General features: G+C 44.6%; 1 protein-coding gene across 1 annotated transcript; it reads left to right on the top strand.

The window, feature by feature from the left end:
* The first annotated feature begins 1,386 nt into the window (after nucleotides 1–1,386).
* Nucleotides 1,387–12,315, top strand: LOC139279374 (interferon alpha-inducible protein 27-like protein 2A). Its single transcript, XM_070898492.1, has 4 exons — nucleotides 1,387–1,456; nucleotides 2,668–2,724; nucleotides 3,897–4,058; nucleotides 12,136–12,315. The coding sequence occupies exons 1-4, from the start codon at nucleotides 1,390–1,392 to the stop codon at nucleotides 12,243–12,245; spliced, it is 396 nt and encodes a 131-aa protein (XP_070754593.1). The 5' UTR covers nucleotides 1,387–1,389; the 3' UTR covers nucleotides 12,246–12,315.
* Nucleotides 12,316–13,052: the final 737 nt, after the last annotated feature.

Genomic DNA, 13,052 nt, shown 5'->3' on the forward strand with positions numbered 1-13,052 from the left:
ACGCTGGACGATATTATAGTCGTTGAATTCACCCACTCTGCTGATTCCGCCCCAAAAAAGTGGGCGAGCGGTGATATTTTTTCTTGGCGTTAAGCCCATTGGGAAAATAACACTCGGCGATAAGTCTCCTAAAAAAGCCTGTCAATTTCCATTTTGTGCCAGAATGGGCGAGAGATGGGCGTTCTACGTCATTTCAGCGGTAAAATCGGCATTAAGTGGACATTAAGCATGCAAATTAAGTAGAGGTTCTTGCCCAAGTGTTTTAATGTATTTTTAAGTTGATGAAATATGTTTTAATGTGTTTTTAAGTTGATGCAATATGTTTTAATGTCTTGGAAGTTGGCTGTATGTTTCACTTTGTAGCCTCAGCTCGCATTGTGTGCCTGGTTACCGTTGCAACCCGATCTTTTTGGCGCAGATCAAGGCTCCACCCCCAAAACTAAAGGACAGATTAGGCCACGCCAAAATGAGGAAATCCAACTTAGAACTTTTTTTCTGGTGTACTTGGGCCCAAAAAAAACGGGCGTAACTCTTCAAGTACACCAAAAAAATGCTTTAGAGAAAATTGAGCCCTTAATGACTAACACATTCAGGCCAGATTTTCGCCAGGTTTGCAACTGGATTTTCACCGTGATTTGACCCTCCTCGGTGAAAATCCAGTCGGCAGGATCCTTGGGTATCCGTTTTGCGGCGGCATTTCCAAGTGCCGCCGGGGAGAGGTGCGCCAATGTGCAACGATGCAGATTGTGCTTGCGTCGGACTTTCGGCCAGAATACCGACAGGTCAAACCAGTCAGTGCAGCCCTGCCAGCAGCGGTAAGTATGAAAGGGGTACTGAGGGAATGATCAGCCATGATCTTATTAAATGGTGGTGCAGGCTCGAGGGGCCGAATGGCCTACTCCTGCACCTATTTTCTATGTTTCTATGAAAACCTGCAAAAAAGGTAAGTTAAAGATTTTATTTTTAAATTATTTTTCAACGATTTAGTAGCTAAGGGTTTTGTGAATGTTTTTTGGAATTTCCCCCCCCCCCCCCCCCCAAGGTCTCTCTCGCAGCATTCCTGGCCCTAGACTAAAGTTGCCGAAACTCGAAATTTGCACCACAAATCGTCATGCAACACCCTTTTTACCGACGTAACGGCCAAAAGTTCAGCCTAAAATAAGTAGGGTAGCGAAAACAGTAATTTTGGCGTAAAACTACCATTTTCGGCGAAAACCAAAAATCTAGCCCAAAGAATGTACCGTGGAACTGTAATTCAACATGGGAGGAGGGCGAAAGTTCAATGAGAAAAATATAACACAGTTTACTGTGTTTTGCAGATTAAACTTTGTTGTGTGAAACTAGAACCATCCAATATTTGCTGTGACAATCTCCCAGCTGACTTCAATTATGTTTCATGGGACATTCGGTTTCTTCATTAGCTACCTGCTAATTTCAAGCACATTCGCAACCACAGGTGAGCAGAGGTATTGTCATTAAATGATGCATTATTACAGTTTAATTAATCAATGGAAGCATTTATTTATCTACCAATTAATATTGTACAAAGTTTACAATTGCACACACTGTCTGTCTATCACACTTCCTTACAATTCCCGTGCCGCACACCACAAGGTATCATATTTCAGAAATGCAAAGTCTGTGCCACACCTGAACCTGCTGTTGAGTGAGATGCATTGTAGTCACTGCTAATGTTCTGAAGCTCATTTTTCTTTGCCATTGGGGTCGGAGAGGATTGTCCCAGAATTTTATTTTCCCTGAATTGGCCTAGGGATTTGTCAAGAGACAACATACCTGCTGGAGGGTGGAGCGCACTGGGATCATGTTGCCTCGTTGCAACACAGCTGAATGGAGTAGAGTTGATGGTCTTCTTGATCTTTTGATTGACTTCTTGGGACGGCTGACATCACCAATCAGAAATAAAAAATAGACATCCCCTTTTTTCTTAAAGGGGCACTGCCAAACTGTGAAAGGTTCGAAATCCAGACTGTAATATGTTTTTAAAAGTCTTCTTCTATTCATCTTTTTTGTATGTTCATGCGCTTCCTAACTATAGGATTAATGGGTGCTTACTTGATCCCACAACCCCAGCGAGTAGTGTTCTCACAAGAAGCATTTATCCTCTATGCAAGCAAATAGTCCTAATTACATTTACATGCCCTGTTCCCATATCCCTTTAATCCCTTTTCCTTCATTCACCTATCCAATCAAATGTTGAGTGTTGACATAGTTTCTGTCTCAACCACTAAACTTGGAAGTGAATTCCACAGCCTCACAAGTCTGTGCCACTAAGTTTCTCTTGTTCTCTCTTAATCTTTTCCACTTCGATAGTAGATACTGCGTAATCTTGTATCTCTGGTCCCTTGTTCTTGGTAGCACTGGGTTAGGAAAGCATTAGGCTCAGCTTTGATGGCTCAATAATCAAATTCCCTGCTGACACAGACACAAAAACAAATGGAACCAGAGGGTGAATTGTGCCCTTCCAGGCTCCTGACATACACCAGGGTTACACATTGTGAAATTGTCCAGCCCTGAGTTTCCACAGCAAGAATTTACCCTCATACTCAACCATGACTCAGCACCATCAGGAGAGAGTGAGAAAGAAAAACAGAGGAGTAAGACAACAGATAGCCGTTTACATTTATTGTTATCTTTCCTCTTTTCCAGATGAGGATGACTCCTGTGGATTCATGGAAGCGCTCCCATACATTGTTGTTGGTGGAGGTATGAACAACAATATTGTTTAAAATATTTCCAACTCACAACAGCTTTGTCTCAGTAATACTGAGAACACATATTGAGGATCCATTGAATATATAATTCATCCAACAAAGAGATTGGATAGAATAATGAACAAACATTGCCATTACAGTGTATTTTGAACAAATGAGAAGAAATCATGCTGTACAACTTCAGTAGTTAACACCTTTGCATGACATTCTAATGCATATATCTGTAATGCCTGTGAAAAAGGAACAATTGTGGTTGGTACATGCAATGTTTTTTTAATGGAGGAGTATGTATCTTTCCGTGTGTGCACACACCCTCTTACTTCATAGGTCATGCTATCTCAGAGTACACACCTGCTGTGCTCAAGTGGATTAGCAGCCTGCTTCCAGGCAGCTCACTATCGTGTTCTTCGATGGCCATCAAGAGGCACATGAACATGAAAACAAAATACTGCTGGAACCTGAAATAAAAACAGAAAATGTTGGAAATCTCAGCAGATAAGACAGTATCTGTGAAGAGAAAAACAGAGTTAAAGTTTCAGGTCGATGACCCTTCGTCAGAACTGGAGAATGTTCTTTCCTCCATAGTTTGGAGAGCTCAAGCCAATTATAGCGCCCCAACAACTGCCCCATGTAACACAGGACAAGATATAGAATTGAACCAGAGCCCTGGGCTACTATTTATCCCTCTAGTGGGCACAGGCATTAACAAGCTTGTGCCTGGGTTTGTGAAGCAAACAGGCCAGCTATCAACGAGCCAGTCAGTGAATACAAGCTGATAGCAGGGCAACTTCCTCCACATCAGTTATCGCTATCCCACTGTGCTGCCTGTGAAGTAGGATAGGCTACAGTGTACAGCTGAAATGTACAGCTACAATTTGCTCAATGCATCCCTGTTGTAGATTCATATCTTGGCAAGATAACAAGACTGTTCACTTCAAATGATGATTTTTTTTAAAGGGACATTTCTATCTGATAGTGTTATCATTTTAGCTAATCCACCATTAACAGTAATAATCAGTGTATGTTCTATTGAAAATGTTGTCTTATCATTATGTAAATAATTTAAAGAGATTCTGCGATAACTATGTACAAAACTTACATATAGTTTCAGAATGGTTAACCAGAATTTTATTGAATGATGTGTCACCTTTCCATTGGACATAGGAGCAGCTGCTTTAGTTGGTCCTGCAGTTGTTGGATTACTTGGATTTACTGCAAAGGGAATAGCGGCAAAATCCATTGCTGCTACAATGATGAAAATCGGTGCAACATTAAATGGTGGAGGGCTGGCTGCAGGAGGCGTGGTGTCAACGCTTCAAAGTCTCGGTGAATTATATAATTGTCTTATTACAGCTGTTTAGTATTATACATTCTTAGTGTTAATCCAGCAATTCTCAATTGTGCTGCGCTATACACAGCTGTTACTGTGATTTCACATCTCAGCATTATGTTCATTTGTTACTGGAAGATTGGGAGAACTCACACGGATATATATAGAATCATAGAAACTTACTGCACAGAAGGAGGCCATTCGCCCCATCCTGCTTGTACTTTGAAAAAGCAGTCGTGCTTAGTCTACATCCTTGCTTTTTGTCTGTAACCCTGTAAATTCCTCATCTGGAGTCCCTGTCCAACTCACTTTTAAAATGATTTATTGAATGAGCTTCCACCATCTTTTCAGATAGAGCGCTCCAGATGCCGACAACTCTGAGTGAAAAAATTTCCCCTCTAGAACTTTTGCCAATGATTTTAAATTGATGACCTCCAGTTATTGACCCATTCGCCAGAGGGAATACTTTTTCTGTCTCTACTCGATCAAAACCACTCATCATCCTAAAAACCTCTGTTAGGTTACCTCTTTACCTTCTCTATTCCAAGGAGATCAATCCTAACCTTTCCAACCTCTCCTGATAATGAAGTCCCTCATCCCTGGTAAACCTCCTCTGTACCCTTTCTGAGGCCTTTACATCTTTCCTAAAGTGTGGTCCCCAGAATTGTCCACAATACTCAAGCTGAGGCCTAACTAGTGATTTATAAATTTCTTGTATGATCTTTTTGCTTTAATATTCTATTCTATATGGAGTTTGGTCACAGATTAGCCATGATCTCATTGAATCCAGGTCAGACTCGAGGGGCTAAATGGCCTACACCTGCTTCTATGTTCCTACATTCCTTTATTTATAAACCCAAGTAAACCATATGCTTTTTAAACCACCTTATCAACTTGCCCTGCCACATTTAAAGATTTTTATATGTTTTTATATGAAAGACACCAAGGTCTCTCAGCTCAAATACAGTTTTCATAATTGTGCCATTTATAGTATACTGTATTTCCATATTAGTCCCCCCAAAGTGCATCATTTCACACTTCTCCATGCTGAACTCAATCTGCCAAACTTCTGCCCATTTCACCATCCTGTCTATGTCATCCCGAAGCCTGTAACTATCACTATCTATTACTTTGCCAACTTTATAATGCTGCTCCCTACATCTGAGGTAGGTCGTTTATAAAAATTCAAAAGTATATTAGATCCAAAGCTGACCCTTAGGGAACTGCTAACCACCTCCCAGTGTGACAAACATCCACCACCACACATTGCTTCCTGTTACCGAGTCAATGTTGTACACATACCGCCAATTTCCCCTTCATTCCATGGGCTCCCATCTTCTTACTAAGCCTCCTGTGTGGCACTTTGTCGAATGCCTTCCAAAAGTCCACATATACAACATCTACTGCATTCTCTGTTACCTCATCAAAGAATTCAATCAAGTTAATCAGTCATGATTTTCCTTTAACAAATTCATGCTGGCTCTCCCTGATAACCCACGCCATTCCAAATGAAAATTTATTTTGTCCCTGATCATTTCCAGTAACTTCCCCACACTGATGTTAGGTTGACTAGCCTGTAATGTGCTGGTTTATCCCTCTGCCCGTTCTTGAATAATGGCTTTTTATATTTTGTAATGCATTCTAAATGGTTATACCTGCTACAGTTCATTTAATTAGGTTTATCGCAGAACTCAAAAACAAACGATTCATAGATAAATTATGACAAGCTTTGGAAGGGCTGTATTATTGTCAAAGTTCGGAGGGAAGTTCTGAATAAAAGTCTTAATTTTGCTATGTTTCTTTAAACAGAATTTTTTGATAACACTTGCTCCTAGCTTCTTATATCAGGAAATCACAATTTCTCGCCTAATCATTTTAATTAATTTAAACTCGTAAACAGTCCTTAAAGCTCTGCTCTCCAATATTACCTACAAAAATGTATTCATTTATGTAAGTGCAGTAAATGAAGGAAACAAATTTATTCATGCAGCTGCAACTGATCAATCTTCTGCGGCATTGCACAAAAGGAGACGAGATCAACAACAACAACTTGTATTTATATCGCACCTTTAACAGTAAAACATCCCAAGGTGATTCATACCAGCTTTATCAAAAAAAAATGACAATGAGCCACGTCATGAGATATTAGGGCCAATGATCAAAAGCTTGGTCAAAGAGGTAGGTTTTAAGGAGTGTCTTAAAGGAGGGAAAGGGTGTCGAGGCAGAGAGGTTTCGGCAGGGCATCCGGACCTGAGGGCCTTGGTAGCGAAAGGCACGGACACCAATGGTGGAGCCAATAAAATCAAGGATGCTCAAGAGGCCAGAATTGGAGGAGTGCAAATATCTCAGAGGGTTGTAGGGCTGGAGGAGATTATAGAGATAGGGAGAAGTGAGGCCATGGAGGGATCTGAAAGCAAGGATGAGAATTTTCAAATTGAGGCGTTGCTTAACCAGAGAGCACAGAGGTTGCAAAGTCCTGTCCCCTCAGTACAGATTCACACGAGGCATGTAGTGAAGTCAAGGTCACTCTGGACCTGCACCTTTATTTCACAGCTCTGGAATGCTGCACTTGCCTGAGACCTGTCTTTATATACCTGTGTCTTGCAAGTGCACCCCTGGTGGTAAGGTATGCTGGTGATTACAGGTCATATCTTATTACAGTCATGTATAGCATGTTCAGATACAGTTATATATAATAATGTAAGATACATGACATCACCCTCCCTCAAGGTCTTATTGTCTTTATAGATTCAGTCTCTCAGTTGGTCTACGCTCTCGCGTGGAGCGTCTGAGTTGTGGTTCAGTTGTTTGCCTTAGTGTCTGTTTTTCTTTGGGTGTGGTTGCTGGTATATCGCCTGGGCTGTCTGTTTCGATTGGTGTGATTGTTGTTGACTCGCCTGGGCTGTCTGTTGGGATTGCCCTTTCCTCAGGTTGTTCCTTCTGTCTGTCCACCAGGTGTGGTGCGAGTTCCACATTGTAGTCTGCCTCTGGTTCCGCAGTGTTATTGGTAAATCTGCTTTTGATTTGGCCTACATGCCCCCGGCAGGTTTTGCCATAGTCCATTTGTACTACCAGTAGCCTGTTTCCTTCCTTGCCCGTTACTGTCCCTGCAAGCCATTTGGGACCCCTGCCATAGTTTAGTACAAACACTTTGTCCCCTATCTCATTCCATCTCCCCCTCGAATTTCTGTCATGGTACTCAGTCAGCTTATGGTGCTTTGCCTCAACGATTTCGTGCATGTCTGGGAGGATTAATGAGAGCCTTGTTTTTAAAGTCCTTTTCATCAACAGTTGCGCGGGAGGGATCCCAGTCACTGAGTATGGACGAGATCTGTATGCCAGCAGCAGTCGTGACAGGTGACCCTGCAGCGTGGGACCTTGGATTTTAAGCATACCTTGTTTAATGATTTGCACTGCTCTCTCCGCCTGGCCATTGGAGGCCGGCTTGAATGGTGCCGTCTTGACGTGATTTATGCCGTGGTCAATTAGAAAGTCTTGGAATTCTGCGCTGGTGAAGCACGGACCATTGTCACTGACCAATATGTCAGGGATTCCGTGCGTTGCAAACATGGTTGCGAGGCTCTCCACAGTGGTGGAGGTTGTGCTCGAGTTTAAAATGGTGCATTCGATCCACTTTGAAAATGCATCTACAACTGCGAGGAACATTTTGCCCATGAATGGGCCCGCATAGTCTATGTGCACCCGTGACCACGGTTTGGTAGGCCAGGGCCAGGGGCTCAGTGGAGCCTCCCTGGGGGCATTGCTGAGTTGGGCACAAATGGTGCACCTTCGGACGCAGAGCTCCAGGTCCGCGTCAATACCAGGCCACCAGACGTAGGATCTGGCTATGCCCTTCATGAGAACAATCCCCGGGTGCTCGCGGTGGAGCTCCTGGACAAATGTCTCTCTGCCTCGCAGAGGCATGACTACTCGGCTGCCCCACATCAGGCAGTCTGCTTGTAGTGATAGCTCATGCATGCGCCTATGAAAGGGTTTTAATTCCTCGGGGCAGGCATCGCGAGCCTCTGCCCAGTCACCGGTTAGGACACATCTTTTTACTAAGGATAACGTGGGGTTGCTGGCCGTCCAGGCTCTGATTTGGCGAGCCATCATGGGCGAACCTGTGGACTCAAAGGCATTGATTGCCATGACTATCTCACAGTCCTGTTCGTCAGACCCTTCCGTAGTCGCCAGCGTAAGCCTGCTGAGCGCATCAGCACAGTTGTCTGTGCCTGGTCTGTGCCTTATGGTATAGTCGTAGGACGCCAGCATGAGTGCCCACCGTTGAATTCGCGCCGAGGCGTTGCCGTTTATTGCCTTGCTCTCGGATAGGAGGGACGTGAGGGGCTTGTGGTCGGTTTCTAATGCGAACTTAGCCCCGAAAAGGTATTGGTGCATCTTTTTGACACCATACACGCACGCGAGCGCCTCCTTCTCTACCATTCCGTACCCGCGCTCCGCCCGCGAAAGTGACCTGGAGGCATAAGCTATGGGTTGTAATTTGCCCGCACTATTGACATGTTGCAAAACGCACCCGACCCCATATGCTAATGCATTGCATGTGAGAACTAGCTTTTTACCTGGGTCAAAGAAAGTCAAAACACTGTTGGAACACAGAAGGTTGCGTGCCTTATTGAAGGCGCGTTCCTGGGTGTCCCCCCAAAACCAATCGCACCCTTTTCTGAGTAGCACGTGGAGAGGCTCCAGCATCGTGCTTATGTTCTGCATAAAGTTCCCAAAGTAATTGAGTAGCCCGAGAAAGACGCGCAGTTCTGAGACATTCCGGGGCCTGGGTGCCAGGCGAATTGCTTCTGTTTTGGATTCTGTTGGGCGATTCCATCAGCGGCAATCCTTCTGCCCAAAAATTCAACCTCGGGTGCGAGAAACAGGCACTTGGATTTCTTGACTCGTAGGCCTACCCGATCCAACCGCTTTAGTACTTCCTCCAAATTACGGAGATGGGAGTCGGTGTCCCTGCCCGTGATAAATATGTCATCTTGAAATACAACCGTCCCCGGGATGGACTTGAGCAGACTCTCCATGTTGCGCTGGAATATGGCAGCTACTGACCTGATGCCGAATGGGCATCGATTGTACATGAAAAGGCCTCGATGTGTGCTGATGGTGGTGAGTAGCTTGGATTCCTCGGTCAATTCTTGCGTCATATACGCAGATGTGAGGTCCAATTTTGAGAAAAGTTTACCTCCAGCCAATGTGACAAATAAGTCCTCCGCTCTGGGCAGCGGGTACTGGTCCTGTAGGGAGACTCTGTTTATGGTCGATTTGTAGTCCCCACAGATTCGTACGGATCCATCAGGCTTCATGATTGGGACGATGGGACTTGCCCAGTCGCTAAATTCCACAGATGATATAATGCCTTCCCGCAGAAGCCTGTCTAGTTTGTGTTCAATCTTTTCCCTCATCACATAGGGTACAGCTCTGGCCTTGTGATGGACCAGTCTAGCATCCTGTGTGATGTAGATTTTGACTTTGGCCCCTTTGAAAGTGCCCACACCTGGCTGAAAGAGATGTTCAAATCGCTTTATAACTGTTGAGCAGGAAGTCCGTTCCTCTAATGACATGGCATGGACATCATCCCATTTCCAGTTTAGTTTTGCCAGCCAGCTTCTCCCCAGCAGTGCTGGGGGGTCTCCGGGGACAATCCACAGGGGAAGTCGGTTCACTGTCCCTTTGTGTGTGACAGAGAGCATGGCGCTGCCGAGGACTGGTACGATTTCTTTGGTATAAGTCCTTAGTATGGTGTCGACCCTTGTGAATTTTGGTCTGTCTCTTTTATGCGGCCACAGTTGTTCAAATTGTTGAGCGCCCATGAGAGATTGACTCGCTCCCGTATCCAGCTCCATGTTGACTGATATCCCGTTGAGTAGGACCCTCATCATTATAGGAGGCATCCTGTTGTAGGAGCAGCGGCCATTGATCATGTTGACCCGCTGTACACCGGTGTCCCGGGTACTGTCCCCACCATCTTCTGGTCCGCTTTCCGACCCATCCGATTCATATACCAGCCGAGCTGCCATTTTTTTGCACATGCGGGCCAAATGCCCTGTATATTCACAATTTCTGCAAACAGCCTGCTGAAATCGACATCCCCTTGCCGAGTGCCCACCCCTACACCTCCAGCACAGACCTGTTCCATTGTTCAAAGAGTTTCCAAAGAATGAGCTGCTGGCTGATCTCTCTTGAGCTTCTCTCAGTTTGTAGTTGATTGCTCACATTGTGGGTTGATGAGGTGTGAACGGCCGTTCCTGTGGCCCTTGATGGTTTCTGCCTGCTGTCGAGAACCTGTTCTCCCAGTTTTGTCTGTGTGTGGGGGCAGCAGCTTGTTTAGTGCTGTGAACTTCTTGTTCCAATATTTCATTAGTTGTCGTACCTGCATTGTAAATCAACCTCGTTTCTTCTTCCCTACCAAGAATGTCTGTGCAAGCAGTGCTGCTGCCTCTAAGATCAGGTTCTTGGTCTCTATGAGCTTTTGGAATATGCCTGCTTGGCCTATTCCTTCAATGAAAAAGTCTCTCAGCATTTCTCTCCTCAGTTCATCGGAGAACTCACATAAACTAGCCAACCTCCGAAGTTCCGCCACGAAGTCGGGTATGCTCTGGCCCACATAGCGTCTGTAGTTGTAGAACCTGTGTCTGGCCATGTGTAGGCTGCTCGCTGGCTTCAGGTGGTCTCTTACCAGTGTGCTCAATTCTTCAAATGACTTGCTTGCTGGTTGCTCGGGTGCCAACAGATCCTTCATTAAAGCGTATGTTTTCGAGCCACAGCTGGTCAAGAGATGGGCTCTTCTCTTGTCTGCCTTATCGTCGCCTAACCAGTCTTTGGTTACAAAGCTTTGCTGGAGCCTTTCTATAAAGTCTTCTCAATTGTCTCCCGCATTCCACTTTTCATCTGATCCGTTGTTCACCATTCTGTGGATTCTGTAATCCCATAACCCGTCGCCACTGTAAAGTCCTGTCCCCTCAGTACAGATTCACACGAGGCATGTAGTGAAGTCAAGGTCACTCTGGACCTGCACCTTTATCTCACAGCTCTGGAATGCTGCACTTGCCTGAGACCTGCCCTTATATACCTGTCTCTTGCAAGTGCACCCCTGGTGGTAAGGTATGCTGGTGGTTACAGGTCATATCTTATTACAGTCATGTATAGCATGTTAGGATACAGTTATATATAATAATGTAAGATACATGACAGAGGTGATGGGTGAGCAGGACTTGATGTGAGTTAAGACATGGGCTGCAGAGTTTTGATGACCAAGCTTATAGAGGGTGGAAGGTGGGAAGCCGGCCAGGAATGCATTGCAATAGTCAAGTCTAGAGGTAACAAAGGCATGCATGAGGGTTTCAGCAGCAGATGAGCTGAGGCAGGGGCGTAGTCAGGCAAAGTTACGCAGGTAGATATAGGCGGTCTTACTGATGGTGCGGATATGGAGTCAGAAGCTCATCTCAGGGTTAGATACGACGCCAAAGTTGTGAACAGTCTGGTTCAGCCTCAGACAGTTGCCAGGGAGAGGGATGGAGTCGCTGGTTAGGGAGCGGAGCTTGGGGAGGGGACAATGGCTTCGATCTTCTGAATATTTAGTTGGAGGAAATTTCTGCTCACGGGTATTGGATGACGGACAAGCAGTCTGACAATTTGGAGACAGTGGAGGGGTTGAGTGAGGTGGTGGTGAGGTGGAGATGGGTGTCGGCAACCTACAGGTGGAAGCTGACGCTGTGTTTTCGGATGATGTCGCCGAGGGGGCAACATGGAGATGAGAAATCAAGTGAAATTTTCAGGTGAAGTTAGGTTAAAAGACAGGGGGTAATTGGACCAGGCCACACAGAAAATACTTAATCCATTTTTAAAGTCATACTTTCTATTATTTTTATATTTCATTATAAATTCCTACATCCATATTTATAGGCGCAATTACAGCACGACAATTACTTTATACATCACACAAGAAATGCCACAGCGCAATAACTATCCCTTTGTTTACTGTTCCTAATGATTACGTTAATTATTTCAGGAGAATCCTAGAAACAAACAAATAATTGTGTTTTCTCTCAGCAGGGATGAAAGCTGGGATTTCTGCCTGGGGATGGCTCGGAGCTGAGGGTGGAAAGTACTTTCATAAAACTTTTGTGTGTAGAAAAAATAAAAAGTCAAGCAAAAACGAGTAACATTACTAAGCAACAAAAGTAGAATTGCATTATGTGTGTGTGATTCTAATATTTCTGCCGATAAATAAATTGTAGATTTCAAACTGTTTGTTAATGCTTTCTGTAGCTACGAAGTGGGAGTATAATTGCGTGCGTATGTTTTTCTCCTGATCAAAGGTGAACTGTTTAATCTGTTGCTGTGTTTACTGGGTGAGCAGTAACCTAATTAATTTAACATGTGCCTGTGTACATTGCAAATTGTAAACTTCAGCCCGTGCGCAAAAACAAATCATTGAATGAGAATAAAGAATAAAATAATTAACTTAGCGCGGGTTCACGAAGTGGAGTAGATTGCACTTTCTGTAGCACGCAATCCACAAAATCAATGCTCTGTATTTAAAGATAAACATTATGAAGAAAAATATAGTAGGGAATTTTAACCCCCATACACAAATGGGTTTGGGTAAGGAGGGATGAAAAAAAATTTAAATCTCAAGCCTAAACCCAACCCGCCTCAAATCTACCCACTCCCAGTTTTAATGAGACTGGATGCCTCTGATTTGCGCTCTCTTCCAGGTTTAACCCTGGCCAGCCGGGTTTCCTGGGCCTCGGGAAACCCGGCAGCTAAAGGGAGGCGAGGATTGTTGCGTGAAAGACACAAGTGCCTTTCCAGCACAGCTTGTGGGCCATGAGGAGCAGTTGTGCTTCCCCCTGACCTCTCAAGCTAACATGTTTCTCTCCCACGATCTGTTCCCCTACTCTGTGATAGGACACCCATCCCCACCCCCACAATCAATGGCCCAACCCACCCCACTGCTTTCCCTCTCC

This window comes from Pristiophorus japonicus, chromosome 14 (genome assembly GCF_044704955.1).
Source record: "Pristiophorus japonicus isolate sPriJap1 chromosome 14, sPriJap1.hap1, whole genome shotgun sequence".
Taxonomy (NCBI): domain Eukaryota; kingdom Metazoa; phylum Chordata; class Chondrichthyes; family Pristiophoridae; genus Pristiophorus; species Pristiophorus japonicus.